Source organism: Salminus brasiliensis, chromosome 20, assembly GCF_030463535.1.
Source record: "Salminus brasiliensis chromosome 20, fSalBra1.hap2, whole genome shotgun sequence".
Taxonomy (NCBI): domain Eukaryota; kingdom Metazoa; phylum Chordata; class Actinopteri; order Characiformes; family Bryconidae; genus Salminus; species Salminus brasiliensis.
Window position 1 is genome coordinate 31,465,278 of NC_132897.1, and position 14,130 is coordinate 31,479,407.

Below are 14,130 nucleotides of genomic sequence, written 5' to 3' on the forward strand. Positions count from 1 at the left end.
GTTACTAAGGCCACGCCATACCATTCCGTATGTTAGACCGGTTACAGTTTCTTTTTCCTTATTGCTGTGTTGCTAAATCAGGACCAGTAAGTCAGAATTTATGCGTGTGACTACTGCATATGTGTGTGACTACTGCATTTAGTTAGCACTATGCATGACGGACAGCTATGGTAGCAATGTTGGAAGAACAGCCGGCTTGCTAATGCCGTGGTACTGTTGCTGGAAGAGTCCGGTTGCCAGGTCATTCTAACACAGCAGTAACGATGCTGGACGAGCCAAATAAACGGGACGTGCCAATGCTGCGGTAGCGATGTTGGACGAGGCCATAGCGGACTCAAGTGATATGCTAAAGTGGACTTGTCGCCACACTAATGATCAGTACACTCGAAAAGGCTAACTTGTACTTATATTTGCAGCACAAAGGTGATGCAAATATGGACCCATCAGCAGATCCCTACTTTGTTAAGCCTTCCAACTGAATGGTTCTGTGGCCCCAAGTACGGTTAGCTAACCATGCTGAAAAAAACCTAGGAAAGCCACTGGAGCTGTTGCCCTCCGTGCATCAGAACTGTTTGGCCCTGCAGGGTGGAAAATAGGTCTGTATGTACTTGTGAGTAGATATTGTACGTATAAAAGGGGGTCAGTCATGTTAGTAGGCATTTGACTGTGATTCACTCTCCACCAGAATCCCCGAAGCCCTACCCAGTCAGTTTGGAGCAGCTGGGCCCGGTCTGTCAGCGGCAGGTCCTCGTAAGTTCATTTGTGTAGTAACTTTTCCTTCCTTTTTTAAGATTTAAGATTTGAATACTAATTAAGCAAACCCATAAAATATTTACCATCACTTTTTTCACTTGTTAATCTATAGAGCGCAGAGTTGGGTAACGGGAGACGGTAAGAGCCCATGCATTCTCAACTTTCTGAATATATTTAATATTCCCTTATTTAAAGTTACAAAATCATCTGGTGTTATCTGTCCTAATGAGTATTTTTCTGCTTGATGTAATGCTGTTATTAGTGAGAGGCGCTATGTTTAAATCCACTGAAGATTTGGACCCCCACTACTCAGGTGAGAGTAATTTGGCTACTACTAATTTCAATCTGATTGGCAGTTAAAAGTCTTCTACTGTGGGCTTATTTATTTAAACTGAGGGTGACCCTTATTTACAACGTAACCCAGCCAGTACATAAAATATAGATTAGAAAATTAACAAGAGCAATTAAAATATTTATGTAGTGCCGTTTTAAAAAACAAAAGAAAATGTACAGTAAACACATGGTATCCGAGGTACCAGCTATTTACTGTAGCTCAACAGGGACAGTATTGTAGTACTGTAATTCCTATTTCTGTATCATTGTAGTTACGGTATTTAAGTTATTTAAGAAATACAGTAGATTACTGCATACTGCACTATAGTAACTAACTGTGGATGTTTTTGTTTTTCCAGCTGTGGAGAGAAACAACCTAATGAGATTAGCGCACACAATACCATTCACACCGGTCTCCCTACTAGGTGAGTTAAGACATGCTGGAAATGTTTAACTGTTGACAAATTATGGAAGCAAGAAAAAACGTGCACCTTAAGATCTGGGTATACTACAGGATCTTTAAATTCGTAGTTCATTAATAAGGCACAGGAATAAGGCGCTGTTACGATGTGACTAAAACAAGAAAATGCCCAAGAACTGCCTGTGCCTTTCGTGCTTTTGGCGGGATGCGAAATGATGGGACTCCTTTAAGATAAGGTCACTGACCAGTATCCACTAATAGATTACGCTAGTCAGATAGAAAATATCAAATATTTGATATGCTCCAACTATCGGTGTAGAATCGCGTAGTCTAACCCCAGCTTTTAAAAAATTACCAGAAAGCTGCTAGGTGGTTGGGGTTACTAGGTGGCTACTAGGTGGCAGTTCCTGTGCTCTTCCAAAGAAGTGCAAGTGGTTGCTGTGGTGTTGCTCATCAGTTGCTGTAGTATCTTATTTAGTTACTCCAAGTGTCCCAGATGGTTGGAAAATGAGTGAATGCTGCTGTGCCATGATGCCACATGCCATGTTTGATCGTTGCCTGGCTGTTGCTAGGCGGCCAAGTTATTTAAGGTGGTTGCTACTCGCTCACAACTCTTTTCCGTATCTCCTTGTGTCTAAATCCATTTGGCTCAGGAGGAGAGGAGGTGTGTATCTACACTCTGGAGGAGTCAGAGTCCGAGTCAACGCTGTCCAGCACCTCCTCCTGGTCTCAGAGAGGGCGCACAGCCGTGCTGCAGCCACTCGCCCACCAAGAGGCACTGGACGGGGGTCTGCGCAGGGCCCTCAGGGTGGTGTGTACCTGGGCTGAGGGAGACGTGCTCAAACCTGGCTGTGTGTACGTAATGAAGGCCTTCCGGGCGGAGGTGGTCCGCACGTGGCAGAGGGAGTTCCCCAGCAGCACCTCTCTTCACCTCTGCTTAAGGGTACAATAATAACAATATTACCATTGTGTCTTATGAAATCTCATGTTTTATACGTAACCTCTATAGAATTGAAATGCAATAATTCTGCTACCATTAGCATTATCACTTAATTCTATTCAGAACTCTTCTTTATATTCTATTGTCAGAGTAATGATAAAGTATTGTTCTGTACTTGATTGTATTGAAGATTCAGTTCTTCTCTGTTCTGTAATCATTTATTCTGTTCTATTGGATTCTATACTGATCTATTGTGTTCAGTCCTGCTCTATTCTATTCTATCCCACCCTGCTTTATTCTGTCCTGCTCCTTTTTTATTCTGTTCTAGTCTGCGCTATTTTATTATACTTTATTCTTTGTTCTGTTCTATTCAACTATATTACTATATTGTACACTGCTCTATTTTGTTCTACTCTGTTCTATTCTATGCTACTCTATTCTTCTTTATTCTGCTCTGCTATATTCTACTCTATCCTGTTCTGTTCTGTTTTGGTGTCCTAGTCTGTTATGTTCTCTCTGACTCTGTTTTTACTCTATACTATTCTATTCTGTATTGTTCTATTCTATTTGTGCTATATTGTGCTTGAACTCTGGTTCATTCTGTTCTGTTCTCTTATTTTCTATTATACTTGACTATATTACATATTCTATTGTGCTCTGTTTTTAAATATATTTAGTTCTATTTAATTTAATTAAATTTTATTATATTCTTTTCTATTTTCTATATTCTATTCTCCACTGTATCATTTTGTAAATTTTGTAATTCTCTTCTGCTCTTCTATTTTATTCATTTCTGTTAGTCTGTTTTCTAATATAATGTTCTTCTATTCGTTTTGTTTTCTTTTCAGTTCTATTCAGTTCTATTGTGCTGTTATGCTTATCTATTCTGTTTGTATACAAAAATTAATCCTTCTTTGTTCTGTTCTCTTATGCTCTATTCTATTGAATTCTGCTGTTAAATTCTATACTGCTCAGTTTCATTCTGTTCTGTTCTAATTAAGTGTATTCTTTTCTATTCTTTTCTATTTTCCACCCTATTCTACTCTATTCTATTCTATTCTACTCTATTCTGTTATCCTCTATTATATACTATTATGCTATATTCTATTCAACCCTTTTCTGTTTTGTCTTCTTAGTCTGATAGTTTAATTTAATTTTATTTTATTCTATTTCTTTCTGTTGTATTCTCTTCTCCACTGTTCTATTCTATCATTTTTGTATCTTCTATTGTATTTGTTTCTGTCCTGCTATGTTTTCTATTATGGTGTAATGTTCTGTTCTGCTGCTCTGGAAAACAGGCAAAATGTAAACCTCATTCATTTTGTACTGGAGTACATTCAGCATTACAGCCCCAAATACAGCAATGGTATATCTGTACTTCTGAGATTACTAGCATCCTCTACTGGGTCTGACAGGGAACTGAATAAAACAGGATCGGTTCGGTCTATAATGCTTTTGCTACGCGAAATAAGCTGCTCCACCACTGAGTTAAATGCGTGCAATCCACCTGGATGTATCATTAACCTGTATGTTTACAAACATTCAGATTTGGATTGTAATGCACTGCATTCCTGAATTCTGCTGAATCCTGTAGGAAATCCAGCAACAGAGAGCTGCCCAGAAGCTCATGCAGGTTTTCAACGAGGTCAAACCCAGCAGTGTTCTCCACTCTCCGAGGTTAGTGAGACCATCATGAAACTCTCCAGCGTACAGATCTGTGTTCTATGCCAGGTGTCAGTATACGTGTGAGTGTGTGTGTGTTCCTTCATCAGATTTTTGGACGTGTCCCTGCTGTGGTGGCAGACGGAAGGCCAGTGGCTGACCATCGAGAGGAACATGAGTGGGGACTTTATGAAGTACAACAATAACACTGGCGAAGAAATCCTGCCCTCTTGTGGCCTGGAAGAGACAGTGCTGGCTTTCTCCCACTGGACGTACGAGTACACGCAGAAAGAGCTGCTGGTCCTCGACCTGCAAGGTCTTCACACTGCCTCTATTCCCAACCTGCTGTTATAACAGCATTATCAATCAATATATACTATTTATCATTAAATCGTTATCATTATCATTAAAATTATCATTATCATTAAATCAATTGATTAAATGGGAGTAACAGTGCTAGCACTGATTCAATGTATGTTTTTAGGTGTGGGAGCGGAACTGACCGACCCCTCTGTGATCAGGGCAGATGATAAAAGGTAAGAGAAGAGACTGATATGCTGGGAATGTATTCTTATATCTCCATTTAACATTCAAGCCAGCCTACGGGCTTTACAAGGCTGTGATGCTTATATGTAGAGAACTGCTCTATTTATGGGACACACTGTAACTTGCGGTCAGTCCTGGTCCTTGTGACTTAAGTGACTTAAGTTTCTTCTGCTCCCAGCACAACTGCTCTAGCCTTACTGTAACTAATTAACAAGCCATTCCTAAGATTTCAGAGCTGGGTAAGCTGGTACTGGTACTCCAGGGTTGACTCCAGAACCACTGTTATGACTTACTCTAGGCCGATTTGTTGAGTTATCTGACTCACTTAATGCCCTCTGGTTCTCAGCTCGTCTGAAGATTTGGTGTTTGGGCCAGCTAATCTAGGGGATGATGCGATCCAGAGCTTTGTGCTCAAACACACCTGCAACTCATGCTGCGAAAGACTGGGCCTTTCAAGTGAGTTTTCTACTTTCTACCTTCACACTTATTGCCAAGATTAACGGTTTTAAGCATCTGTAGATGCCTTAGATGTTAAAAGCAGGAAAGTGGGTAAGCGTAAGAATCTGAAGCATAAAGATTTGACAAGGGCAAAAATGTAATGGGTAGACGACTGGGTCAGAGCATCTCCAAAACTTCAGGCATGTCCTGCAATGGTCAATACCAACCAAAAGTGCTCAAAGAAAGGACAACCGGTGAACCAGCAACAGGGACATGGGTGCTCGAGGCTCACTGATGCGATCCATGGACCCCTCCTTACAACCTAAAGAACTTGAAGGATCTGTTGCAAACATCATGGTGTCAAATACCACAGGACTTCTTTAGGGGTCTTGTGGAGTCCATGCCTTGTCAGGTCAGAGCTGTTTTGACAGCATGTATGATGAATACCTACACAATATTAGGCAGGTGTTTTTAATGCTATGGCTGATAACAGACTGATACCGTCTGTTGACCTGAACACTAAGCACCATGTTTGAACTTTAGATCTTTTCAGGTAAAGACAATTAAAAACTCCAAACTTCAAGCCGACCAGCAGCTGCAAAAAATAAAAGAATCTAATTGCGCCAGAAGGAACGAAAACAAGCAAGGTAGAAAAAAGGCTTTAATGAGTCGGAAATGATTGCATCACCGTGATAACAAAGGCCTGGGAGGCGGAGGCGTGGCTTCTTATGTGGCATGTCGAGAGTTGTCTTTGATTACATATTTAATAGCTCTTTGTGCGTTGGAGAGCGTTGACTTTGATTAGATATTAATTGCTCTCTCATGCAAGAGAGGAGACGCCTTTTTGGTGGGGGGGGGGGGTGTATCAGGAGGGAGGGCATCTCCTGAGAAGTGCGGACAAGAAAAAACAAACAAACAAACGCAAAACACCAGCGCTGCACTTGTTTGATGGTTCAAAGGTGTTTCTTCACCCCCCCCCCCCCAGCCTCTTCTTTGCATCCTTTCCAAGAAGCACATCAGATCCAACTATGTATTAATGATAAATCTACACACGTAATTTAGGATCTCAAGAAACGTGCCTGCGTCTGATAATTTATTCATGTCTGCCTCTATGTGTGTGTATGTGTGTTTGTGTGTTACACTTATCAGATCTGAGAGAAGAAGCAGGGGCTACTGATCTTCAAAAGTCTGACTCGGAAGACTCAGAAGAAGAGCTCACCACCAGCGTTTGACCTCTGACCTGGTTCTTTTTCTTTGCTGGTGTGTTCTGGCTGGGTTTGGCCCCTTCCTGACAGTATCGTCTACTGGAGAACCTGAAGAGGTCAATCATGCCAGTGGAGCAACAGTCCATTATGGGATTGTTCTGTTAAGATTTCAAGCTCCCACTGTCCTAAATGTGTACTGGAGCTGCAACGGGAGCTAATGTTTGTGTATGTTGGAGATCATAAAATGTTGACATCATCAAATCACACAAGTATAGAACTAAAGAATAGAGTTGGTGTTGTGCAAAACCTATGTATCTCCATATTTGCTGTTTTTCACTTGTTGACATAATGTCAGTCTGGCAGTTGTGCCTTACCTTGTGGCTAAATTTCATGATGATTGGGCCGACTGAGAAATGCTCCAGATCTTTTTGAATAAACTCTTTTTACATCCACTGAATTCCACCTAAATGCCTATTGACTGACTGACTGAGTGAGTGAGTGAGTGAGTGAGTGAGTGACTGACTGACTGACTGACTGACTGACTGACTGAGTGACTGACTGACTGACTGAATGAGTGACTGACTGACTGACTGACTGAGTGAGTGAGTGAGTGACTGACTGACTGAGTGAATGAGTGAGTGAGTGACTGACTGACTGACTGAATGAGTGAGTAAGTGACTGACTGAGTGAATGACTGACTGAGTGAGTGTCTGACTGAGTGAGTGAGTGAATGACTGACTGACTGACTGAGTGAGTGAATGACTGACTGACTGAGTGAGTGAGTGAATGACTGAGTGACTGAATGAGTGAGTGAGTGACTGACTGACAGTGAATGAGTGAGTGAGTGACTGACTGACTGAATGAGTGAGTAAGTGACTGACTGACTGACTGACTGAGTGAGTGAGTGAGTGAATGACTGAGTGACTGACTGAGTGAGTGAGTGACTGACTGACTGAGTGAGTGAATGACTGACTGAGTGAGTGTCTGAGTGAGTGAGTGACTGAATTGACTGACAGAGTAAGTGAGTGAGTGGCTGGCTGAGTGAGTGACTGAGTGAGTGAATTGACTGACAGAGTAAGTGAGTGAGTGGCTGGCTGAGTGACTGACTGAGTGAGTGACTGAGTGAGTGAATTGACTGACAGAGTGAGTAAGTGAGTGGTTGGCTGGCTGAGTGAGTGAGTGAGTAGCTGGCTGGCTGAGTGAATGAGTTAGGTGAGTGAGTGGCTGGCTGAGTGAGTGAGTGAGTGAGTGAGTGACTGGCTGAGTGAGTGGGTGAGGTTAGTGAGTGGCTGGCTGGCTGAGTGAGTGAGTGAGTAAGTGAGGTGAGTGAGTGACTGGCTGAGTGAGTGAGTAAGTGGGTGAGGTGAGTGAGTGGCTGGCTGAGTGAGTGGGTGAGGTGAGGTGAGTGAGTGGCTGGCTGGCTGAGTGAGTGAGTAAGTGAGGTGAGTGAGTGGCTGACTGGCTGAGTGAGTGAGTTAGTGAGTGAGTGGTTGGCTGGCTGAGTAAGTAAGTGACTGGCTGAGTGAGTGAGTGAGTGGTTGGCTGGCTGAGTGAGGTGAGTGAGTGCGTGAGTGAGTTAGTGAGTGAGTGGTTGGCTGGCTGAGTAAGTAAGTGACTGGCTGAGTGAGTGAGTGAGTGGCTGGCTGGCTAAGTGAGGTGAGTGAGTGGCTGACTGGCTGAGTGAGTTAGTGAGTGAGTGGTTGGCTGGCTGAGTAAGTAAGTGACTGGCTGAGTGAGTGAGTGAGTGGTTGGCTGGCTGAGTGAGTGAGTGCGTGAGTGAGTTAGTGAGTGAGTGGTTGGCTGGCTGAGTAAGTAAGTGACTGGCTGAGTGAGTGAGTGAGTGGCTGGCTGGCTAAGTGAGGTGAGTGAGTGGCTGACTGGCTGAGTGAGTTAGTGAGTGAGGTGAGTGAGTGCGTGAGTGAGTTAGTGAGTGAGTGGTTGGCTGGCTGAGTAAGTAAGTGACTGGCTGAGTGAGTGAGTGAGTGGCTGGCTGGCTAAGTGAGGTGAGTGAGTGGCTGACTGGCTGAGTGAGTTAGTGAGTGAGTGGTTGGCTGGCTGAGTAAGTAAGTGACTGGCTGAGTGAGTGAGTGAGTGAGTGAGTGAGTGAGTGAGTGAGTGAGCGAGCGACAGACAGACTGACTGACTGACTGACTGCTGAAGTGCACATGTTCAAGGACTACCTCTTGTTTTCCTAGAAGTCCTGGTACTGACAGTCTGAGGACTCCATTGTGCCACAAAGCTAACAAGTAGGTGTGCTGCCAGGTGTTTACACTGTATTTGAACTAGACCAGGTAAGAAAAAGTATTTGAACTAGACCAGGTAAGAAAAAGTATTTGGACTAGACCAGGTAAGAAAAAGTATTTGGACTAGACCAGGTAAAAAAAAAAAGTATTTGGACTAGACCAGAAAATACATTGGGTGAGAGCACTGAACGAGACCCAGTACAAATACTCTTTGGTGGTAAAACAGGGCGTTTCAATGGTAGATTTATAAAGGTTGAGATATTATGGTCTGTTTTCACTGTAAAGTGAGTGAGTGGCTCACTTTACTCAACTCCTCTCTTTACCTTCTGAGAGCGTCCGCACTGCTGCTGCAGCCGGCTGGAGCTTTACTGTCCGTTAATGCCGCCTTGAGGCCACCAGATGGCGCTGTGAACACTGGTGAAAACGATACAGCAGAATGTGGGGGAAATAAACAAGGGCAGGTTGAGCACAAGGAAAACTCGGAAAGCTTGGAATTAGACAGTAAGAGGTAAGAGAGACAGAAAGAGGCTTTTGGTGGGATGAGCTCCGCGTCATACTGCACTCAGCCAGCAGAGGCGCTAGACTAGACTCTAGTGTGGTTGCTTCACTTTCAGCAGACGATGCAGTGTCCGTGTCCGTGAAAGAGCAGCAGTGAAGTCAGGTGAGCTCCTAGCAGAACTCCTCTGCTCTTCTGGTCATATTAATGAAGCGCTGGTGGCTTTAGAGAGGAAGTAGATAAACGTGTGGTTGGTCCTCCTGCTGAAGAGTCTTTCACACGCTGCTGTCACTGAGAGGGGATGAGCTTCAGCTGCGAGACCGGAGCTCCACACTGAGCTGAAAGCTAGTGTTTAAAGCCCAGTTTGGAGCTGCTGGGTGGGGTTCCTCATGAATAAACTCCTGTGTTTAGACCAAGCTAACCACCTTATCACCCTCACGACCTCCTCACTCTTCAGAAAAACGTTAAAAAAGTGACATTGCTATTTCACAAACATTTGTTTACGATTGGACACCTGGTGGTGGGAGCTGGTAGTGCAGGCGGACACCTGGTGGTGGGAGCTGGTAGTGCAGTTGGAGTTCCGCTACAGGTGAATGATCTTTCAGGGTTTCTTCTGAGGTTGAAGCTGTGTTTACTGTGCGTGTTGCTCCCACCTGCTTCATTAGACACATTTCATGTGCTGTTAAAAGTGCTGGCTGTGTTTGGACCGAGGGTCATATTACTTTAGGAAGCTCACAGGGTCCTAAAGGCTCTTTTAGGAGTGTGAGCAACTGCTGAGACTGACTGTGTGTAACTGGAGAGCATCAATAGATATTTATATTATATATATATATATATATATATATATATATATATATATAGAGAGAGAGAGAGAGAGAGAGAGAGAGGGAGATTTGGGATACTTGGACAGAAGCAATAGATACTTCAGTTTCTGGCTGTTCTGTACTGGCCACGTACAGTATTAACATCGGGAGCTGCAGCACAGGGCCCAGGCCACCAGGGGGCGACGTAGAGCTAAATATGACTGAACCAACAGGGAAGCTGTCAAAACAGACCAGATAAAAACTCAGATATGTCTTTGTTAAATTCTAATGATGTTTTAATGTAATAAATAGCTACTGTCAAACATCCATATGATATATAGACCTTACAAAAGGTATATTTCCCCAAACTAAGGGTCGTAGTATCCGTATCAGATGTGTCTCTGTAGACTACAAGTGATTTGTATGAGATCTGTACGTCGTATGGATGTGTCCATAAAATGAATGAGGTTGTTAAAGATAGTCATTGATTTTTATATCCTCTCTGTTGTTTTGTAGACGTCGCGCCTTCATATCTAACACCAACCAGGCTCTTTACGTCTGTAAAAGATCTACGTTTTTAAACAATGTCCGCACTTTTAGACGGTCCCTTGCCGACTTGGGCGCCTGCTGCTGCGATTCTGGCTATTTCGGTTAAATGTGCTCGGCTGATTAGAAAGACCAGGAGTTGAGACCAAATGCAGTGATCTCAGATTGCTCTCTGTTCCTCCAGCGTTTAGAAAAGGTCATTTTAGACTCTTGAGGACGTTGTTAGTGAGAAAGAGGAGGAGCTGTAGCTTCTGAGGTTGAAGCTGTGTTTACTGTGCGTGTTGCTCCCACCTGCTTCATTAGACACATTTCCTCACTAGAAGTGCTGTTAAAAGTGCTGGCTGTGTTTGGACCGAGGGTCATATTACTTTAGGAAGCTCACAGGGTCCTAAAGGCTCTTTTTTGGAGTGTGAGCAACTGCTGTTCCCCTGAGACTGACTGTGTGTAACTGGAGAGCATCAATAGATATTTGGGATACTTGGACAGAAGCGGTAGATCCTTCAGTTCTTGGTTGTTGGTGATGCTGCACCAACACCAGGGGGCGACGTAGAGCTAAACGCGACTGAGACCACAGTGAAGTGCTGTAAAAGGACCACCAGGGGGCGACGTAGAGCTAAACGCGGCTGAGACCACAGTGAAGTGCTGTAAAAGGACCACCAGGGGGCGACGTAGAGCTAAACGCGGCTGAGACCACAGTGAAGTGCTGTAGGGTGTGAGAGTGTTTTAAAAATGAGTGACAGGTTGTTTCCATAAAATTGTCTTTATTTCTTCCCCACAAAGAAATGTCTACAAAAGCGATAAAATATAGACTTTAACAAAACAAACAAAAAAATCACTTAAGTCCTTCGCCTGCTATGTACAACTCGGAGGAGACGATTCAGGAGCTCGATTGACTGGAGCTTTCACACACCTTATCCCACAAAGCTGCAGTAAAAACCCCAACACACACACACACACACTCTCTCTCTGTCTTTCTCTCTCTCTCTCGCAGAAAGTGCTACACACTCCTTTTTCAAATAGTTTTTATTATGAGCTTAATGCATGGTCATGCACACACACACACACACACACACACCGCTCTTGGCAAATTCCCTGTTCTCCCAGTTCCCTCCCACTTCCATCCTGACCCTGACCCCAACTCCACCCTGCTACATGCTCTGGTCCTTGCAGCATCATGTGGCCTTGAGGATGCATCAGCACCTCAGGCGCTCACTGCCCCCCCACCACCACCCCACCCTCTAAAAAAAAAAGGGAAAAAAGAAATTAAACCCACGCTCACTTCCCAGTCCTCAAGTCCTCATTCAACACCATTCAGCTTCATCTCAACCAAGCTATGGCACTTGAATAACACAGAAGAAAGTCTTTAATGCAGATTCTGTTACAGTTGCCAACATGTATTGGAAACAGTGTTTTCAGTACAACTGCTACACAACGCTGACCTAACCATGACATAAGCCTGTCACAACGAATGTTACCATGGCGTGTTTATGGCCTGGTTATGTCAGTGTTATAAGCAGGGTTCTGAAAGTGGTGCAGTGGGTAAAGGTAGCTCTGCATAACTGGACCAGGCCTGGTTTCCTCAGTCCATGCTGCAGCTCAGTGGCTTGCTTTAAGAGCAAAGGGTGATCCTTACAATTGTTAGAAATTGGGGGCGATGCCACATTGGCGAGCTTTCCATCCAGAGACTAGACAGACAGTAGGGGTGCAGTGATGATGAGTTGAGGCCTGATTCTGAAACTTCATCACTTATAGAAACGTTAGAAATTGGGGCTAAATCCAGCTGGATCAGCGTTGGAGAAATATCACATTTATTTGTAGAGGGCTTCAGTGAAAGTTCAGTGACAGGAGGCCAGTTGCATTCCAATAAACGCAGGAGCAAATATTACTTTAAAATACTGGTCAAACTTTATATTTTATAAAAAACATTTTAGTTGCCAGGAATATTAGGGAGAAAATCAGTAATATATAAACTCGATATAACAGTGTGTCCCTAAAGGAAACAGCAGCTTTTTATTATTATTATTTTTTAATAATTTGATATCATTGTGCATTTGTAATAGAAGTGACAAGTCAGATTTTAAAACTTGCTATTTATTATGTTCATTAAAAAGTTACAATTTAATGTCATCATGCATCCCTGATGGAAACATAATAAACAAAAATAAATAAAGCTAAAATTTGTTACTATTTAATGTTTTCGTGCACCCTGGATGGAAACAATTTCTTGACAAAAACAATTATCAATGAAAAAAAAGAAGCTCCAAACCATTCAGGGTTATTGCACATCCTGGACGGAAACGACAAATGCTTAATAAAAATTGCTAAATTTTTACAATTTAGAATGTGCCAATATTAGCCCTCAGACAAATGAAATGTTGTGTTGTGCGCTGTGAGCGTTGGACCCGTTCCGGACGGGTAGTTTGGATGAGTGGAAGCATTCACATCACCCAACAAACGTAATGCAGGCATGCCTTTAAACCATGCACATTCACCATCAGGACCTCTGTATCAGAGCACTGCTGTCTGCCCAGAGTGTGTATTATTAAAATGCATGTGTAAGTGCAGCAGTAGCTAATATGTAGTCTGCCAGGTCGGGTCTGCTCGAGTCCTAAAAGGGGAAAGACTTCTGTAGACAGTCGTTCAGAGTGAGTTCGGTGTGAAATGGTTCACTGGAGCGAACCTAGCAACTTATTTCTTATAGCAACAGTGGTGCTATAAGAAATACACAGTGGTGGTGAACGGAACCAGGGGTCACCATGACTACAGCACAAATCTAGGCAGTTTATTTACCATCCAAGACCACTGGGGTACAGTGGGGTCCAAAAGCTTTACAAATGTTGCATCCAAGTAAACAGTATCCATAACTAACCTTCTGTAAGGGGCAGTAAATATTTAGTGATCAGCTGATTATCTTCATCTCGAAGGTGATGATGGTGTTAAGGCTGATGGTTAGACGACAGGGGAGTAGACCTACTGATTGATTGATTGTTTGATGGATATATAAATGACCCATTGGCAGGTGGTGGTATGGTAATGGCTGATCGGTGTATACGCCTGGTTTCCTCTCACCACCACTGTGAGCGATTCTAATGGGGGATTTCAGGTTGTAAAACCTCTGGTGTTCCCCTTTCCTACATTAATGCAAGTGCTTGTGTCTTTGTTATTTATTGGTTGGCGTATATGTGTGTGTGTGTGTGTGTGTGTGTGTGTGTGTGTGTGTGTGTGTTCACGGATGTATGACAGTAGAATGAGCAGGGTAAGCTGTGTTCAGTCATACTGAACGCGTACCCGGTAACATTCACAATAAAAGTACCCACCCTCCCTCCCACCCTCGCGTAGTATCACATGATCAAAAACACAAAAATTCATTTTTTTTTACCATCGTCGTGAAACAGCATGCAAGGATAACTGAACAACAATAGGCTAGTAGTAATATAATAATAATAATAATAATAATAATTCCAGTAATAACCCAATACAAAATAAAATCTTACAATGCAAACATGACAGTAGGTTATGCATTAGGTTATTGCTAAAGTACCTAAACAGTGTTGACCCCCTTCCCGGCCTCGGTTCACAGTCTAAAACCACCAAAACAAAACAAAACACAAATCCTTCATCTTCAGTGTAACTTATTTTTTTTCTCTTCCCGCTCATAAAATTCAGAAACGGGATAGGGGAGCTTATTCGGCGCAATCGCACACTCTATAAATAATCTAACTTACATAGAGATCCATTTCATTG

At 43.0% G+C, this 14,130-nt stretch overlaps 1 protein-coding gene across 1 annotated transcript in view; it reads left to right on the forward strand.

Moving 5' to 3' along the window:
- trpm6 (transient receptor potential cation channel, subfamily M, member 6) overlaps positions 1–6,674 on the forward strand; it is a 30,823-nt gene extending 24,149 nt beyond the window's left edge. Inside the window, exons 30-39 of the mRNA XM_072664659.1 lie at positions 686–750; positions 866–891; positions 1,016–1,066; positions 1,446–1,511; positions 2,161–2,450; positions 4,042–4,124; positions 4,220–4,425; positions 4,594–4,645; positions 5,002–5,111; positions 6,243–6,674. Coding sequence (XP_072520760.1) covers positions 686–750; positions 866–891; positions 1,016–1,066; positions 1,446–1,511; positions 2,161–2,450; positions 4,042–4,124; positions 4,220–4,425; positions 4,594–4,645; positions 5,002–5,111; positions 6,243–6,325 — 1,032 coding nt within the window. The 3' untranslated portion in view covers positions 6,326–6,674. The remainder of the gene's footprint in view (positions 1–685; positions 751–865; positions 892–1,015; positions 1,067–1,445; positions 1,512–2,160; positions 2,451–4,041; positions 4,125–4,219; positions 4,426–4,593; positions 4,646–5,001; positions 5,112–6,242) is intronic.
- Positions 6,675–14,130: the final 7,456 nt, after the last annotated feature.